General features: G+C 61.3%; 2 protein-coding genes across 2 annotated transcripts; one reads left to right on the top strand and one right to left on the bottom strand.

Moving 5' to 3' along the window:
* The first annotated feature begins 1534 nt into the window (after nt 1-1534).
* On the top strand, nt 1535-4325 carry GPR182 (G protein-coupled receptor 182). Its single transcript, XM_041472673.1, has 2 exons — nt 1535-1588; nt 2961-4325. The coding sequence occupies exon 2, from the start codon at nt 2969-2971 to the stop codon at nt 4061-4063; it is 1095 nt and encodes a 364-aa protein (XP_041328607.1). The 5' UTR covers nt 1535-1588; nt 2961-2968; the 3' UTR covers nt 4064-4325.
* Nucleotides 4326-9867: 5542 nt separating this feature from the next.
* Nucleotides 9868-12967, bottom strand: ZBTB39 (zinc finger and BTB domain containing 39). The gene is made up of 2 exons (XM_041472671.1): nt 12813-12967; nt 9868-12140 (listed from the first exon to the last, which is right to left on the bottom strand). Exon 2 carries the CDS (start codon nt 12046-12048, stop codon nt 9919-9921), a length of 2130 nt encoding a protein of 709 aa, XP_041328605.1. The 5' UTR covers nt 12049-12140; nt 12813-12967; the 3' UTR covers nt 9868-9918.
* Between the last annotated feature and the right edge of the window lie 5228 nt (nt 12968-18195).

The raw sequence follows: 18195 nt of genomic DNA, 5'->3' as shown, positions 1-18195 counted from the left end.
CAGCTCGCCGAGCGGCTTCCCCAGCCAAGGAAGCTTTTTTCCCAAGTGTTTTCTTTGGCTTAGAGAGTACAGCGTGCCCGGCAGCCCCCGCAGGTCGCGTCGGGGGCCAGCGTGTCCCCAGGGGCCGGGATGTGGCGTGCCAACCCCCCGGGAGCTGCAGCCCTGGCTGTACCTGCCCTGGCACACCTGTGCCCAAATCCCTCCGGCAGCACCGCGGCTGCCCGGAGGGGGAAGGAGCAGGAGAATTGCAGATTCCCTGCGCTGCCTCTGCCTGGAACCCACCTCTCCAGACCCCGAGGGGCTCCTGGGCACAGATTTGGGGTGCTGGGAGCCTTGGGGCACCCCAGGGATTGCGGCAGGGATGGGCAGAAGGGGCTGAGCTGCCTGTCCCAAACCCGCTCAGCTGGCTTGGAAATACAACCGGCTCCCAGACCTCACTGTTCCCACCAGGATCAGCAGCCCCTGCACAACCCTCGACGGTTCCCAGCTCCTGCTCAGCCCCAGAGTTCGCTGTGGAAATCTCCTGACCTGTTAAATAGAACCAGCAGAGCATTGCTTCCCCCTCGGGTGGGGCAAAGCCCCCCAGCCCCTCGGTAGCAGAGCGGCCCCTCACCACCCCCACGGCCCCAGCTGAGCCAAAATATGCCCGGGGCCAGCACGAAGCTGCCGAGTTCCTGTTTGGAAGCCGCTCCTGCCGGGGTTGGTACCTGCACACGGGGTCACCAGCGCTGGGCTTGTTGTTGTGAGCCCCGACTTATCAGTGCCCTGGCGCTTCCCCGCTCCCCGTGCCTTCCTTCCGAGCCAATTGTTGATCCCGCAGTCTTGGCTGAGCTGGAAAAAAGGAGATTTCCTGCAATTGTTTCGCAGGACTTGCAGCACCATGCAAAATTTTCTGCCTATCAGCCCCCTCCCCAGCGCCGGGGCAAGGATTGAGCCCCCTGGCTTCCCCTGCCAGACCGCGGGGCAATCAAGGCTCTGTGATTAATTGCTGCCTGGCCAGAGGTGCTTCTCTGGCGACATCCGTCTGCCACCGGCTCCTGCGGGAGCGCTGCCCGGGCAGAGAGTTCAGCTTTCAGCCCTTTTCCCCCGAAAAACCCCTGATCTCACCCTGACATCGAGGCGGCATCAAGGACAGCTTTGTCACTTTTGTTATAACCCACCCCAGCCCCTCAGGATTCCCAGAGCTGGGGCAGGACCTGGGATGTATTTTCCCCACAGAAGGATCCAGGCAGGATCCAGCCTCTTATCCCAGCGGGGTGACAGTGGAGGGGACACTCGGGAAGCCTCGGGGACCCCCGTCCACCCCCAGGCACCTGCGGCTTCCACACCGACACCTGCCCGGGGCCTCCCCGCGCCCGTCCCCACCCTGCGGCAAAATCAAACGGGAGTCGAGTCCCGGCGCTGGAAATCCAGGGAAATGTCACCCGCGCTGGGCTGTCTCAGGATGTTGCACCACGACGGTCATTTCCTGCCCAGCGAGCGGCCACCAAGCCCACCCCAGCTCCGTGCCCAGAGGCGCTTGAGTTGCCGAGCCGAGAGGATCCCCCCGCTCCCGAGCAGCCCCAGCGCAGCCCTCGCTCAGCCGCCGGTGAGCCAGAGCCGTCCCTCCTCCTTCGCGTCCCTTCTCCTGTCCGTCTGTCCCCTTTACCATCCATCTGTCCCCTCTCCCACCCGTCCGTCCCTTCTGCCGTTTGTCTGTCCCTGGTCCTGTCTGCCTGTCCCTTCTCCCGTCTGCCTGTCCCTTCTCCCGTCTGTCTGTCCCTTCTCATGTCCATCTGTCCCTTCTCATGTCCATCTGTCCCTTCTCTCATTTGTCTGTCCCTGCTCTTGTCTGCCTGTCCCTTCTCCTGTCTGTCTGTCCCCTTTGCCGTCCATCTGTCCCCTCTCCCATCTGTCCTTTCTCCCGTTTTTCTGTCCCTGGTCCTGTTTGCCTGTCCCCTTTCCTGTCGTCTGTCCCCTTTACCATCCTTCTGTCCCTTCTCCCGTTTGTCTGTTCCTTCTCCTTTCTTCTTGTCCCTTCTTCTGTCTGTCTGTCCCCTTTGCCATCCATCTGTCCCCTCTCCCATCTGTCCTTTCTCCCGTTTTTCTGTCCCTGGTCCTGTTTGCCTGTCCCTTCTCCTGTCCGCCTGTCCCTTCTCCCATCCATCTGTCCCCTCGCCCATCTCTCTGTCCCTTCTCCTGTCCATATGTCCCCTCTCCCGTCCGTCTGTCCCGTTTTCCCTCTCTCCCTCCTCAGCCCCAGCGGCCTCTCAGGACCTGCAGGACAGAGAGGACGGGAGGTTCAGGAGCCCCGGGGGTGGCAGGTCCAGCCTCCCCCAGGTTTTGGCTGCCAGCCTGGGTGGGTGCCGCAGGGGTGACACTCACGGGGGACACCAGCTGTGGCTCGGTCGCGGCTTGCCAGGCTCCAGGTGAAGCGGGAAGACCCCGCTGGAAGGGCAGAGTCCCGCAGCGTTCCCAAGGGAGCGGCTGCTCCAGCGGCACGAGGGCTCCGCAGCGTCTTCGCTGTGCTGGGATCGGGGCTCTCACTTGGGGCAGTAAGAGGATGTTCAGGTCAACTGCATTTCCCTGAAATGTATCATTTTGTCACCTACTTGGATGTCCCGATGGCTCCCGGCAGAGTGAGGGCGGCTGGTGAGCGACCACACCCCGAGGGCTCGGGTGGGAGCGGTGCCTCTCCCGCTGGAGCTGTCTGGGACAAAGTCACCAATCCTGTCTTGTCCCAGGCCAGCCTGTGGGACAGGGGACAGCCACCACACGTGGTGACTGTCGTTTGTGGCTGGCATTTATCCTGGGATGTGAGGGGATCACCTGGGTGGACACAGCATCTTTGGAGGGTTGATGTAGGGAGCCACCGTGGGAGTAAAAATTGGATTAGAAGCTGCCAGAAGGATCTTTTTGAGCCCCACACCAGGGCTCTCTGTTTCAGGCTGCCCAGCTCAGTGCTCTCCCTTTCCCTGCAGCCACCAGGATGGCCGAGGTGACCACTGTCCCCACGGAGACCCACACTGTCCCCAGTGAGTACGGGGACTACCACAACCTGTCCGAGCTGTTCTACCTCCTGAACCACACCTACACCTACTGCGAGTTCAGCCTGGACGAGAACATCAAGCGAGTGGTTCTCTTCATCCTCTACCTGGTCATCTTCGTGGTGGGCTTGGTGGAGAACCTCCTCGTCATCTGGGTCAACTGGCAGACCCGGGGCAACAAGAGCTTGGTCAACCTGTACATCATCAACATGGCCATCGCCGACCTCGGCGTGCTGCTCTCGCTGCCCATCTGGATGCTGGAGGTGATGCTGGATTACACCTGGCTCTGGGGCAGCTTCCTCTGCCGCTTCACCCACTACTTCTACTTCGCCAACATGTACGCCAGCATCTTCTTCCTCACCTGCCTGAGCGTGGATCGCTACGTGACCCTGACCAGCTCCTCCCTCTTCTGGCACCGGCACCAGCACCGCGCGCGCCGCGTGGTCTGCGCCTGCAGCTGGGTCCTGGCCGCCGCCATCCCCGTGCTGGAGGTGGCTCACATGCAGCTGGTCAACACCGGGGAGCCCATCTGCATCTTCATGGCCCCCTTCGAGACCTACGACGAGTGGGCGCTGGCGGTCAGCTTGGCCACCACGGCCATCGGCTTCCTCATCCCCTTCCCCGTCATGGCGGTGTTCAACGTGCTGACGGCGCGGTTCGTCCGGCGCGCCAAGCCGGAGAGCCGCAAGCACTGCCTGCTGATCTACGCCTACATCGGGGTGTTCCTGCTCAGCTGGCTGCCCTTCCACGCCGTGCTGACGCTGCTCACCCTCGAGGGCAACCACATCATCCTGCACTGCACCTTCGCCCACTTGCTCTACTTCTTCTACGACATCATCGACTGCTTCACGCTGCTCCACTGCGTCGTCAACCCCATCCTCTACAACTTCCTCAGCAAGAACTTCCGCAGCAAACTCATCTCTGCCGTGGTCAAGTACATCCCCAAGGACCACGCTGGCCAGAAGGGCGCTGGCAATTCCTCCTCCAGCACGCAGCACTCCATAGTCATCGCCAAGGACAACAGCCCTCCCAACTAAGGGGGGTCAGACTCTCCCTGTCTCCATCGTGGCGGCTCCCTGGGGGCAGTGGGATTGGTTTTCCTGCTGCTGAGGACACGATTTGCTTGGGCACAGCCCTTCTTGGCTGGGCACCTCCCAGGTTTGAGGAGAGCTGGGAGCTACGGACATCTTGCTTCTGGGGTGCTGCTGTGCCCAACTTAAAGGAAGGATAAGAGAGAATTATATTCCCTGTTTGACAAGAACATTATATTCCCTTGCAATAATAAAGCTTGTTACTCCACTCAGCGTCTGACACAACCCAGCCCCGAGATCAGAGCCCCGTCCTGCCCCAGGCTGTGGGGTTGGGGTGCACCATCTGCCCCATCACGGGTGTTCCTGCACCCCCAAACTGCCCCTGAGCCCCAGCCCCGGGCACAACACTGCCTGGGGAGTGCCATCCCGAGTGGGAGAGAAGGAATCATCCCTCTGGAGCACAAACCTCCCCCCACAGTGCCCAGCAGCGTCCAGAGCCTGATTTTTGAGAGATGAAGGCGAAGCAGCCCAAGGGGTTGAGCAGGGCACAGACCTGAGGGGAGGAACAACTTGGATTCCAGATCAGCCACTCCTTCAGAGCAGTTTTGCAAACCCAGTTGTAAATTAGTGATGGCTAAACTGGGTTTTACTGTGAGGGGCTGACTTTGGGTCCTCCATCCCATTAACTCCAGCCTCCTCTGGAGCATCCCCTGGCAGGTTTTTATGGCCACTGGGTAGATTTCTCAACTCCACCAGGCCCCAACACCCCTTCCCCTTCCACCAAAACCCCTGTGGGAGCACAGGCACGTGCAAAAATCCTCAGAGCTGCAGCACGGGCTGGGTTTGTGCCCTGCAAGGAACTGGAGCATCCGGAGAAAATTCATCCTTGCGTGGATCCTGATCTCAGTCACGTGCTGGGGCTCGGGCCCTCGCTGGGGGAAGGTGACAGAGAGACCATAAATCTCCCCAAGGCCTTGAGCTGCTCGAGGAACACGTGGTGAAAAAAGCAAAGCATAAGCAGTTCTGGGGACAGGATGCTGGCGCAGGGGTGGGAGCAGGATGTCCCAGGAGGAGCCCATGACCAGGGGTTATCAGGGGGCTGGCTGGGAAAGCTCTGCCACTTCCAGGGGTCCCTGACGGGGTAAAACCCTCAATTCCTCAGGGTTCCTCCTGCAGGGGTGTTCCTCTGTATCCCAGCACATGAGCACTGAGGGAAAAATCCAAACCCACCTCTTACACAGAAACCCTGGGAAGGCTCCAGAATTCCCTGCTCAGGAATTCCCTTCCTCTGTTCCTCAGACCTGGGAGACCCCCAGGCTGAGATCTGCACCCCACCACCTTCATTCCCTGCTCCCAAATCCTCCCTGAGCTTCCCTTTGCTAATTCCCTCCCATTTCCAATGAAAAAATGGAGGATAAACACACAACCAGCCACTCACCAGGGCAAAAATATATTCAAGATACTTCAACATGTAAAATTTGGTATTTCACCTAATAAACTTAATTTTCAACTGTCTGAATTTCTCTGCATTTTTGTCCAGAGACCTTAGGGCCAGAGTGGCCTGAAATAAATTGTCACCCGTGGTGACCTGGGCTGGGGCACCCTGTTCCCACCTCCATGGGAAGTTCTTCCTTGTGTTGAGGTGGAATTTCTTGTGGTTTCATTTATGGCCACTGCTCCTTGTCCTGTCACACCACTGAAAAGTCTGGCACCATCCTCTTGGCACCCCCTTTGAGGTGTTTTTATGGATTGGTGAGATCCCCTCTCAAATGAGAAATCCGAGATATTTTTATGGATTGATGAGACCCCTCTCAAATGAGAAATCCGAGATATTTTTATGGATTGATGAGACCCCTCTCAAATGAGAAATCCGAGATATTTTTATGGATTGATGAGACCCCTCTCAAATGAGAAATCCGAGATATTTTTATGGATTGATGAGACCCCTCTCAAATGAGATATCCAGGATATTTTTATGGATTGTTGAGACCTCTCTCAAATGAGAAATCAGAGATATTTTTATGGATTCTTACAGATCACCCAGGCGCTCCTGGGAAAAACACATTTTCTAAAGGAGCAGCTACAAGAGGTCAATGTTTTCCATTTTATTATTCTAAATAAAAAACACACTTTGTGCTGAACAATGGAGTAGAAAAGAACCCGATGTACAACGATTTTAGACATCTACGATTTGGGGGCGGGGTGGGGGGGGAAGTTTACAAAATATACAAAACTTTACAGCAAATAGATAGTAAACACTTAAATAGCAGGAGGTCAGTACCTACGATTAACTTAACAAAAAGGTTAGACAGCAAGTTCAACTCTTGTTCTTTCTTCTTCTGCTCAATCACTCTGATGACAGACCTGGATCCACTGAGAACAGGGAAAGGGAATTTTGTGGTGGGGGTGGGAGTGAGCCTGGGCTCAGAGCAGGATTCCCTGGCTGGGCTCCCCAGGAGGCTCCAGGACCTGGATGCTGCCAGAATTTCCCCCTCTGTGACCCCAGGATCCTAAAAGCACTTTGCAAACGCCTCGGGCTGCCCCAGGGGAGGTAGGTTGGTGTCCCCACAGTCACCAAGGGCAGCGGGGACAGGAGAGAGCCACGGTGGTGGAGAAGGAATAAAATCTGAATGGAGCCACTGCTCTGGCTCTGCCAACACTGAGCTGGAGCTGCCAGGCAGGCTGGGCACAGGGGTGACAGCCCTGCCCACCCCAAAGGCTCAGGAACACCCAGGACCCCCACTCAGGTCTCTGAGCCCTCTGGGAATCACCCCCCAGGAGCAGCAGCAGGGCCAGACCCACCCCTGCAGCCCCTGCACTGTAGATTTGGGGTATTCCACGTGGGAATGATCCATTTTAACCCAGGCAAACAGAAATTCCCTGGCTCAGAGCCGGCAGCAATGGGGGGCTCCTGCTTTTCCCCCCAAGGCAGGAGCAAGGGCTGGCTGTGCCCGTTGGTGTTTCGGTGTAAAAGCTTCTCTTTTTGGTTTATGTGCACAAAAGGCTTTTGCTTTTCAGCTTAGTGAAAAGCTGCAGGGCTGCAGAGCCTCCCTGAAGCTCACCACGGCTTCTGGAACATTCCAGGAGGGTCTCCAGGCTCTCCCAGCCTTGTCTATCCCTCACACCCTTCACAGCCACCTCCAGAGCAGTGCAGGTCGTGTCCATCCCTGTCCCTGTCCCTGTCCCCAGCTGGGCACAGCCCAGAGTTCCACGCTCGAGGGGACCCTGCACGAGCAGGGGGTGGGACTGGGTGACCCCCAAATGTCCCTTCCAGCCTCATTCCTCCCATAATTCCACAACACAAACCCAGAGAGCAGCTCAGAGGAGCCCACAGCAAAGCAGCACCGCTGCGCAGAGCGCCACGCCATTCCCAAAATTCCCCTTTCTCCTGTAAAACTCCAACACAGCTCCACAGTGATGCCAGGACCACGAGCCTGGAGTTCAGAACTCGGAGCTGCAGCAGCCAGGCCAACCCAGAGCTGCCCTTGGCTCTGGTGCCTCCCTCCTCCAAAGCCAGGCTCCAGGCACCCTCCCTGCTCCCAGAGGTAGGTCGGTACCACCCTCATTTTACAGATGAGGAAACTGAGGCAAAGAGGTGAAGTGACTTGCCCAAGGCCCTGGTGGAGCTGGAAGAGAGACCCCCGGGTGCTCTGAGCTCTCTGAGTCCAGCCCCCACTGCAGGATGGCCCTTCCTGGGTGTCCCTTCCTGGGTGTCCCTTCCCGGGTGTCCCTTCCCAGGGAGGGGGCAGCAGGGTGAGTTTCCAGGGTTTGCAAATCACTAGCTTAGTTCAGTTTAGTTTTTTTTTTTAGTTTTAGTTTTGTAACAGCAAAACTTGACAGAAGTGCAGGAGCTGATCCACGAGCACCAAGGCTGGAGAGCCCCGAGCACTTCCATGTTTGTGAGGTAGAATGAGTTACCCGAGGGCAATCCCAGCTTGGAATTATCTGTTCCTCCCCACCTCTGCCCCATGGCTGGACAACACAGGGAGAAACCAATCCATGCCCTTCCCAGTGTTAACACTGTTGGCACCTTGCTGGGGTGGCCAGGAGAGACCCCCCCAGGAGCAGCCAGGAGAGCCCCCCGTGCTGAGGTGGACCTGACACAGGGTCAAGAGAGACCCCCGTGCTTAGGAGTGTCCATTGTGCCAAGGAGAGCCTGGCACATGTCCAGGAGAGCCCCCTGTGCCAAGAGAGCTCCCTGTGCCCAGGAGAGCCTCCTGCACCAAGGAGCACTGAAATGTAGAGGGGGAGAACCACCCATGCCCAGGAGAGCCCCTCCACGCCCAGGAGAGACCCCCACACCAAGGGGAGCCCCTCCATGCCCAGGAGAGCCCTCCCCTGCCCAGGGGAAACCCCCACACCCAGGAGAGCCCCTCCATGCCCAGCAGAGCTCCCCACTCCTAGGAGAACCTCTCCATACTCAGGAGAGACCCCCACACCCAGAGGAGACCCCCACACCCAGAGGAGACCCCCACATCCAGGAGAGCCCCTCCATACCCAGAAGAACCCCTCCAGGCCCAGCAGAGCTCCCCACTCCTAGGAGAACCTCTCCATACTCAGGAGAGACCCCCCACACCAAGGGGAGCCCCTCCACACCCAGGGGAGCCCCTCCACACCAACAGGAGCCCCTCCTCCCCAGCAGAGCTCCCCACATCCAGGAGAACCCCTCCATGCCCAGGAGAGCCCCTGCATGCCCAGAAAAGCCCCTCCACACCCAGGGGAGCCCCCCACACCCAGGAGAGCCCCCCACACCCAGGGGAGCCCCCAGAAGTGCCCAGCATGCAGCTGGAGAGGCCAAGCCATCTCTCTCTCTCCATGAACAAACTCACATCACTCCAACCACACACGTTTGCCACAGGAACACGTCCAGGGCGTGGCAGGGGGGGATCCCTCTGGCACGAGAAAGGTCCCTCCTCCTTCCAGGGAGTTAAGGCAACAGCTTCATCCTGACTCTCTGCCCGGGGCACAGCGTGAGGCTGGGGCAGAGCAGAGCCAGGAGACTCCTGGCTCTCTGTGGCCACCACAAATCACCCCACAAGGAGCAGGGACCTGCTTCCCTTCCCTCTCCGGTCCTACAGGAGATCTCCATGCTCACACAGCCACCTCCACCCAGGATCTGCAGGGAGGTCCTGTTGCTCCTTCAGCTCCTCCTCCAGGTCTCAGGGCACGAGTGAGTCCCAGCCGTGGCAGAGCCTGGGAATGTGTGAATCTGAATCCCCTGCCCCTGGTTCCCGGCTGGGATCCCTCCTTGTTTACACACTCAGGTGCTTCCTGCTCCTCTCCCCAGCAATGCACACTTTGCCTGTCTCCTGGCAGTAGCAGCAGAACACCAGGGATGCCCGGAATGTCCTTTTCTTTCCTTTTTTCTTTCTGTTTTTTGTTCGTTTCCTTCGAGTCCAGCGCCTGCTCTGGCTCTGTCCCTCTCCACTGAGGTCAGGTGTGAAAATCTTAGCAGCATCAGTTTGTGGACAAGCTCAGGGTTAGCCTGGTCAAGTGGGCTAAAAGGTTAAAAAAAAAAAATAGAATCTAGACTCAAAAACTAGTGAGAAATGCTAAAAGCACAGAACTCGATGGCCTCTAACAGGACCAGAGGTAAGTAAACACGACAGACTCCTTGAAACAGTGATGTACCTCACGTGCTGTTAATTTGTACAACGCCACCAATCTAAAAAGCCTTAGGAAGGCCCAAAAACAAAAACCAAAGAACAAAAATTAAACCAAAACCAAAAAAAAAAGAATTCCATCCATGATGCCTGACCATTAAATAAAACGAAACAACTTTTTTTTTTTTTTTTCTTCCTTTCCTCCTCCTCCTCCTCCACAGCCTCCACCATTACCACTCCTCCTCCAGCAGTGCCCCATCAGCTATCCGTGTTTTTCTCAGCCTCTTTGGAATGGATGATGTACATGAAAGTCTGTTCGATGGTGAAGTCCGGCGGGAGGCTGCCCTTGTGCACCCCTATGTGCTTGCTCATCAGGTTGAGCGTGGAGCTGTAGTGGCCACACACCGTGCAGCGATACATGAGGGCCCCCGAGTGCGTCCTCAGGTGGCACTTGATGGTGGAACGCCCTCGGAAGAACTTGTGGCACACCTTGCACTGGTACGGCTTCTCGCCGGTGTGGATGCGCCGGTGGTAGTTGAACTCGCTGGTGTGGGCAAACCTCTTGCCACACACCTTGCAGCTGTACTTGCTGTTCCCCGGCTGGTTCTGCAGAGCCAGCTCTTCGCTCAGGAACTCCTCGGGCAGCTTCCTCTTGGGCAGCCCCTGCGGCTGCAGGCGCTCCCCAAATCCCGCCCGGATGTCCAGGCTGCCCCCGCACTTGTGCTGGCTGACGTGGTAGCGGTAAGCAGCTTCCAGCTTGAAGCTCTGGCTGCAGAAGTGGCACTGGAAAAGAGCCTCCTCCACGTGCTGGTGCACGGCCAGGTGCTTCTCCAGGAGCTGCCGGTCCACGAAGCTGCTGGCACACACGGAGCAGGAGAAAACGGAGATGCCCAGGTGGGACAGGGCGTGCCACAGCAGGCTGCAGAGGCTCAGGTGCCGCTGGTCGCACACGCCGCACGTCTGGCTCTTCAGGTTCACGTGCTCCAGCAGGTGGTTCCGCACCGTGTGGAAATCTTTGGCCAAGGGCTTCCCGCAGGCAGCACAAGCCAGCTCGGGGCCGGGCCCTCCCCCAAACACGGCCACCTTCCCCGGCAGGGGGTCGCTGGGGTGGACAATGACGTTGTTGTCGAAGACCCCGTCCCGCCGGTGCAGCGTCAGCTGCCACTGGGTGAAGAACTTGGTCTCGCACATGTCGCAGGAGAAGAGGAAGATGCCGATGTGGGACAGCACGTGAGTCACCCTGGAGTTACGGTCCTGGAAGTGGGTCTCACACACCTTGCAGTTCCCTGTGAGCAGGTCGACGTGGTCCCTGGCGTGCTGGCGGATCAGCTGGATGTTGGGCTCCAGCACCTTCTTGCACACCTGGCAGGGCATGGCCTTGCTGTCCCGGCTGTCGCTCTCGAAGGCCAGCTCCTCCTCGCTGTCATCACTCAGCTCAATCACCTCCTCAGATGGGACCAGCTCTTCTCCAGCATCCTCAAAATGCAGCTCGGCCTCTCCCAAATCCTCCAGCTGGAGCTCATCCATCTGCTCGAACCCCTGCTCTTTGGAGTGGTCGCTGTTGCTGGGGCAGGAATTGCTCCCTGTGGACACATCCAGGGAGGGGTCAGTGGGGAAGAAGCTGCTCTTGCTGTAGTCACCATTGCTCTGGGCCTTGTACTGAGGGCAGGAGCTGCCTGTGGTCTGTGCCACAACATTCCCACCGGGCTGGGCCCCCAGACCCACAACTGGAGCAAACTGCCCCGCATCCGACTCCTGCTCTGTCTTGGGAGTCTGCTGTGGGTGCATCAGGGGAAGAGCCTGGCTGGCCTCAGCCACGGCACTCCTGTCATCCTCTTTGTAGCTGCCCACCACGTCCCCGTGCAGGAGGTAATTCCGCTCGGGGCCGAAGTGCTCTGCGCTGCTCCGCACGTCCCCCAAAGCGTGGCTCTGCTCCGAGGAGGTGCTGCTCAGCGGCCCAGCCCGGCCTTCCCCCACAGACAGGGCAGGCTGCTTGGTGATGGCCGAGCTCTCCAGGTCGGGGAAGGTGGAGTGACAAGCCTGCAGCAGATCCTCCATGCCCAGCCTCTCGGCCACCTCGTAGATCACCCCCACGTTGATGAGGTCGGTGAAGAGCTCCGAGGTGTACACGAAGCTCAGGATCTTCTCAAAGTTGGCTGGCGTGATGAAATCCACCACGTAGGTCCTGGCAGCGTCCAGCCCCGTGTTGAGGAAGAGGTTCTGGAAGTAGCCAGCAGCACAGGCCAGCACGGCCTTGTGCGCGGCGAAGGAGCGGGAGCCCACCAGGATGGTGACGTCGCACATGGTCTCGGAGAGCCGGCACTTGTTGAGTTCCTTCAGCAGGTTGTTGGGGTGGTTGGTGCTGTGCAGCTTGATCCTCATGCCCATCTTAGCAGCTGCTCAAGAGTCCCTTCTGCTGGTCAGCTCGGCCTTCACGCTTTCATCCGCGGCGGGAGCAGGAACTGGCAGGGCAAGGGGCTCTGCAGAGGGGAAATGGAAAAAAAAAAGTTATTTAACAACCAAAGCAACGTCATTCTGGTCATTTTGCACCTTTCTGAGGAGCCAAGGAGCAGCTGCTCAGCTGGAGATGGACTAAACCTGTCTTGTCACCTCAGTTTTGGGAAGTAAAAGGCTGGATGTGCAAAGCAGCAAAGTCAAAACAAAAAGGGACTGACTCGCAGAGGCAGCCTGAAGGTCCCACTGCTACAGGGGCAGGGACAGAGATGCTGCTGACCCTGAGACCCAACTGGAACCTGTTCCAGACATCTCCCTCCTCCCAAGCTGGGGAGGAGGCTCCTCTCCAAAGAGATGTCACTCAGGCTGGACACACCAGTTGGATTTGCCTCAAGGTCTTCTCCAGCTGCAGCCACTTCATTCCTTCACTTCAGATTCCACCTGGACCCACAAGGAGACTTCAGGCTCCCAGGTGGGATTCTCTGCATTCCAGCCTCTGGATTCTCCTGGGATGGATTCCCCTGGGATGGATTCCCCTGGGATTTCCTGGTGACACCTCTCAGATTCCTCAGCTGCCACCACACCTGTCCCACAGCACCGGCCATTCCCCCCAGTGTCCTCCCAGCTTGTCCCACTGCTTTTGTCCCTCTGTCCTGCTCACAGACACCCCAACAGCTCTTGGGATTTCACAAACTTACCCAGCAAACTCTATCCTTAATTCCCCTGTCCCTAATTCCCTGCCTTCCCCGTCCTGAGACAGGGAACAGCGAGCCCAGAAGGCAGCGAAGAGCAGGAGTTTGGAGGGGTTGGAGCTGCCCCTGCCCCAGCTCCGGGAAAAACCAAAGCCCAGAGGACGGGTATGCGAGGGATGGGGGAAAACACACCGGCAGCACGGGAGGGCGAGGAGGAGGATGAAGACACCGCGAGGAAGGCTCGGGAAGGCAAACCCTCCCCAGCCCAAAAAGCACCTGGGCAATTGCTGCGGCGGAGGGGATGGGGCAGGAGGGGAAAGAACCGGACAGAGGATGAGCCGGCTCACACAAAGGCGCCGACCCGCCCCGCGCCCGCCCCGGCCCGCGCCGCCTTCCGGGAGCCGCCGCCCGCAGCGCCCCCGCGCGGCCCGGAGGACCCGGAGCGGGGGCACCGGCCGGACAGACGGACACGGGGAGGGACAGACGGACACACGGGCACGGGGAGGGACACATGGACACACGGGCACGGGGAGGGATAGACGGACATGGGGAGGGACACATGGACACACGGGCACGGGGAGCGACAGACGGACACGGACAGGGACACACGGACACGGGGAGGGACAGACGGACACACGGGCACGGGGAGGGACACATGGACACACGGGCACGGGGAGGGACAGACGGGCACGGGGAGGGACACACGGGCACGGGGAAGGACAGACGGACAGGGCGTGGGACACACGGACACTGACACACGGGCACGGGGAGGGACAGACGGACACGGGGAGGAACAGACGGACACACGGGCACGGGGAGGGACAGACGGACACGGGGCGGGACACACGGACACACGGGCACGGGGAGGGAAAGACGGACACGGGGAGGGACACACGGACACACGGGCACGGGGAGGGACAGACGGACACGGCGTGGGACACATGGACACTGACACATGGGAACGGGGAGGGACAGACGGACACGGGGAGGAACAGACGGACACGGGGCGAGACACACGAACACGGAGAGGGATACGCGGACACGGGGCGGGACAGACGGGCATGGACAGGGACACACGGACATGGGGAGGGACAGACGGACACGGCGTGGGACAGACGGACACGGGGAGGGACACACGGACACGGGGAGGGACACACGGACACGGACACATGGACACGGGGAGGGACAGACGGCCACGGACAGACGGCTATGGGGCGGGACACACTGACACGGCGCGGGACACACGGACACAAGGACACGGGGCGGGACAGACGGACACTGACACACGGGCACGGGGAGGGACAGAAGGACACGGACACAGGGCGGGACAGACGGACACACGGACACGGGGCGGGACAGACGGACACTGGACGGGACACACGGACATGGAAACAAGGACATGGGAAAGGACAGACGGACACGGGGCGGGACAGACGGACACACGGACACGGGGAGGGACAGACGGACACGAGACAAGGACACGGGGCGGGACAGACGGACACTGGACGGGACACACGGACATGGAAACAAGGACATGGGAAAGGACAGACGGACACGGGGCGGGACACACAGAACGGGGAGGAGCATGGACAGAGGCACGGGCACTTCTCCGGTTTCGGGGGCTGCCGTGGGGAAGGGACACGTGGCGGTAGCCCAAGAGCACACGAACCCCGGCCCCGGTGGTCCCGTGGGCTCATCCCCGCGGTCCCATCCCCGTGGGCTCATCTCCGTCCCCGTGGGCTCAGCCCCGCATCCCCCTCCCCGTGGGCTCATCCCCATCCCCTGGGCTGTCCCGAGCGGGTCCCGGAGGCGCAGCCAAGACACGGAGCCGCATTTTGCGCGTGTCCCGCGCGGACACGGGTGGGTGTATAGCGGGGCACGCCCAGGTGTACACAGGTGCACGGACACGCGCGCGTGGGGCGGGACGGCCGCGCTCCCGATGGCTCCGTGGGCGCCGGAGCCCGGGACGCTCCCGCGGTCGGTCCCACCGTCCCCGGGACACCGGGCACAACCCCGTGGGGGGCTCGTTCCGCCGCTCAGGCCGCCCGCAGCGGGGTCTCTCCGGGAGCGGGGGGTCCCGGGGAGCACCGGGGGGCCGGGCTGCCGCCTCCCCGCCCCGCCGCTCGCCCGGGCTCCGCTGCTCGCTTCCCCATGAGCCCCACGAAGAAATCGTGCATGTCTCCTGCGGAGAGACCGGCCGTCAGCGGCACCGGTACCGGCGCCGGCACCGGCGCCGGCACCGGGCGGGACTTACTCTTCTGCGGCGCCGCGGGGGGACCTGGAAGAGACCGAAACGGGTGAGCGGGGACCGGGCGGACCGACACCCTCCCATCCAAGCCCCCCCGCCCCTCACCGGCGCCCTCCTCCCGCAGCAGCTCCAGCGCGGCGGCGGCGGCGGCCCCGGGACTGCCGCGGGCGCTCCACGGCAGCCGCTCCGGGACGGGCATCTCCTGCGGGAACGAAGCGGGTGAGAAGGGTGGGAAGGGGTCCGGGGAGTCCCGGGGATCCGGTCGTCACTTCCCCCCCTACGGCCGTACCAGCGCGGGGCCCGGCGGGGCGGCGGGGGCGCGGCGGGCGAGGGCGAGCGGCAGCGCCAGGAGCAGCAGCACCGCCAGCACCGGTCGGTTCTTCATCCTCAGGGGGACACGGGGACAGCGATCAGAGACGGAGCGGCGGGGCCCGGGGCTGTTCCGAGCCGGCGACCCCTCGATGGGGAGGGGCGGGATGAGTCTGGAAGCGAACCGGGCTCTGGGGAGGGAAAGAGACGGGAGACGGAGGGGGGGCGGGGGCGGCGGGACCCCCTCTTGGCTGTGCGGAGGAGGGAGCGCGCCGCTTCCCGGGCTGCCGGTGTCCCTCTGACGGGTGCTGCACCCCGGGAGTGCATTACCGGGGTGGGGGGGTCCGTTCCGGGGCGTGCAGGGGGACACGGCCCTGCTGTGGCCGCGGAGGTGCCGTGTCCCCGCTCGTGCCCGTGGTGCCACGGTTGTGCACGCACACACGAGCCGTGCAAACACGAGGCTGGGGCACGGACACGGCTCGGGCTCCGTCCTGCACCTTCACCCGTCTCAGGACACCCGTGTCCCCTGGCACGCTCCCTGGCACACCGGCATCCCCTCAGCACACCCGTGTCCCCTGGCATGCTCCCTGGCACACCGGCATCCCCTCAGCACACCCGTGTCCCCTGGCACGCTCCCTGGCACACTGGCATCCCTAGGCACGCTCCCTGGCACGCATTTTCTTGCCCACAATTGGACTCGCTTCCAAAACCCCCCACCAAACCCTCCCCAAATTCAAGCAACACCTTCACCCCATCTCTCCTCCTCCCTTATGCCCTCCCCAGCTCTGTCCCAACCTCCTCTTCCTCCTTCTGCCTTCCCCTAACCCCAGCGGGGTGAGGACAGGGCACAGCAGCTCCCGGGGACCCCGGGAAGCCCCCAGGACCTTGGGGGACACAGGAACACAGACCTGCCGAGCCCGCCGGTGGAGTCGAGGGCTGAGGGACCCTCGCTGCTCGGAGCAGGGACTCCTCGAGGCGTGGTGGTGGGCAGCAGCGGTGACGGTGGTGCTGGGCAGCTCCCCCGGCCCGGGCTCAGCCGGGAGGTGAAGTACCGGGACAGCGGCTGCTGCTCGGCTCTAAATAAGGGGCTCTGCCCATGGCACGGCGTGGGTGGGCAAGAGGAGAGCTGCCAATGGGGGCCGGGGGGGTGGTACCCCCACCCTGCAGTTTCACGCCCACGCAGGCACCGTGACACCGCCAGCGCTCGTGGCACATGGAGTCACACAGCGGCACACGCGTGCCCATGCAGGCACCCCGGGCTGGGGGGGGGTCAGCACACGGGCACCGTGCCCACGCAGCCCCCGGCCCCTCATTGTGGGGACGTCACCGTGTGGCTGTTGGCATGTGTGGGGACACGTATGGAGGAATGGTTCTGGCTGGATGCTGGGCGGTGCTGACAGGATTTGGGGGTCTCACGGGGGAGAGGGGATCAGCCATGCTCCCACCTGTGTTCATCTGCACACACGAGCACAGGTGTGCCCGCACACACACACACACACACACACAGGTACCTCACACCTGCCCCATTGCAGCGTGCCCGGCCTTGTGCCAGGATGTGCCAAGGTGGAAGATGGGGAGGAAAATTTGGGGGAAAGCAGAGGGACACATGGAAAGAGGGAAGGACTGGGCCAACAAACGAGAGCCAAAGACTCCATTCCAAGCAACAGGCAGTGGCGACTGCTCCGGTGGCTGCGGCAGCCCCCCGGGAAGGCGGCGGGCAGCGGCGGCTCACGTGGCAACACAGCCCGGGGCAGGGCAGCATCTGCAGTGCCGGGAACGTTAATTAAATCGGAGCCTGGCCAGAGACCGTCTAATTAATTAATAACACCTACTTGTGAGATGCCAAGTGCGACGCAGCTGTGAAGAGCCGCGGTGCCCCGGGCTTGTTTACGGCTCTCGCCCCTCGCTGGGGGAAGGTCCCTGTGCTGGGACGTGACGGAGCCGGCGGCGGGGAGCGGGCAGCCCTCGGTGCTGGGACACGGCCAGGCCACCAAAGTGCCACCGTGCACACGCACGTGCCCCCCCCACGTGCGGGAGCTGCCCGCACACGCTCGCCCTGCACGACAAGCGGAGCTCCGGGGCCCACCTGGGAGCTGGTGCTGATGGCGACGTGACGGGGAGTTGGCAGCTCCCGAAGGTAGCGCGGGTGATGTGTGGGGACAGGATAAAAACCCTCTTCAAGAGCTTGATGAGTGCAGGGGGGGAAAGGCAGCAAAGGGGGGGAGAGCCTGGCACGGGGGCTGTGGGGTCCTGGGGGCTGCAGGACTGGTGGGAGTCCTGAGGGTTCAGGGGGGCTGGAGGATTGATGGGGGTCTAGGGGGTTTTGGTGGACTGGCAGGGATTCTGCAGATCCTGGGGCCTGGGGGGGTTGAAGGTCTGGTGGGAGTCCAGAGAGTTCTGGGCACTGCAGGACTGATGGGGGTCCTGAGGATTCAGGGGGGCTGGAGGATTGATGGGGGTCTGGAGGGTTCTGGGGGACTGGCAGGGGTTCTGCAGATCCTGGGGCCTGGAGGGGGTGAAGGACTGATGGATGTTCATCTGCACACACGAGCACAGGTGTGCCCGCACACACACACACACACACACAGGTACCTCACACCTGCCCCATTGCAGCGTGCCCGGCCTTGTGCCAGGATGTGCCAAGGTGGAAGATGGGGAGGAAAATTTGGGGGAAAGCAGAGGGACACATGGAAAGAGGGAAGGACTGGGCCAACAAACGAGAGCCAAAGACTCCATTCCAAGCAACAGGCAGTGGCGACTGCTCCGGTGGCTGCGGCAGCCCCCCGGGAAGGCGGCGGGCAGCGGCGGCTCACGTGGCAACACAGCCCGGGG

The sequence above is a fragment of the Pyrgilauda ruficollis genome, unplaced genomic scaffold, assembly GCF_017590135.1.
Source record: "Pyrgilauda ruficollis isolate IOZ18807 unplaced genomic scaffold, ASM1759013v1 scaffold296, whole genome shotgun sequence".
NCBI classification, from domain to species: Eukaryota; Metazoa; Chordata; class Aves; order Passeriformes; family Passeridae; genus Pyrgilauda; species Pyrgilauda ruficollis.
Note: the sequence above shows the minus strand (reverse complement) of the source record. Positions and strands in the feature narration are given on the sequence as shown.

What these genes read in the sequence shown, in the direction of transcription:
- GPR182 (XM_041472673.1), top strand. Translation starts at nt 2,969, where the DNA reads ATGGCCGAGGTGACCACTGTCCCCACGGAGACCCACACTGTCCCCAGT.
- ZBTB39 (XM_041472671.1), bottom strand. Translation starts at nt 12,048, where the DNA reads ATGGGCATGAGGATCAAGCTGCACAGCACCAACCACCCCAACAACCTG.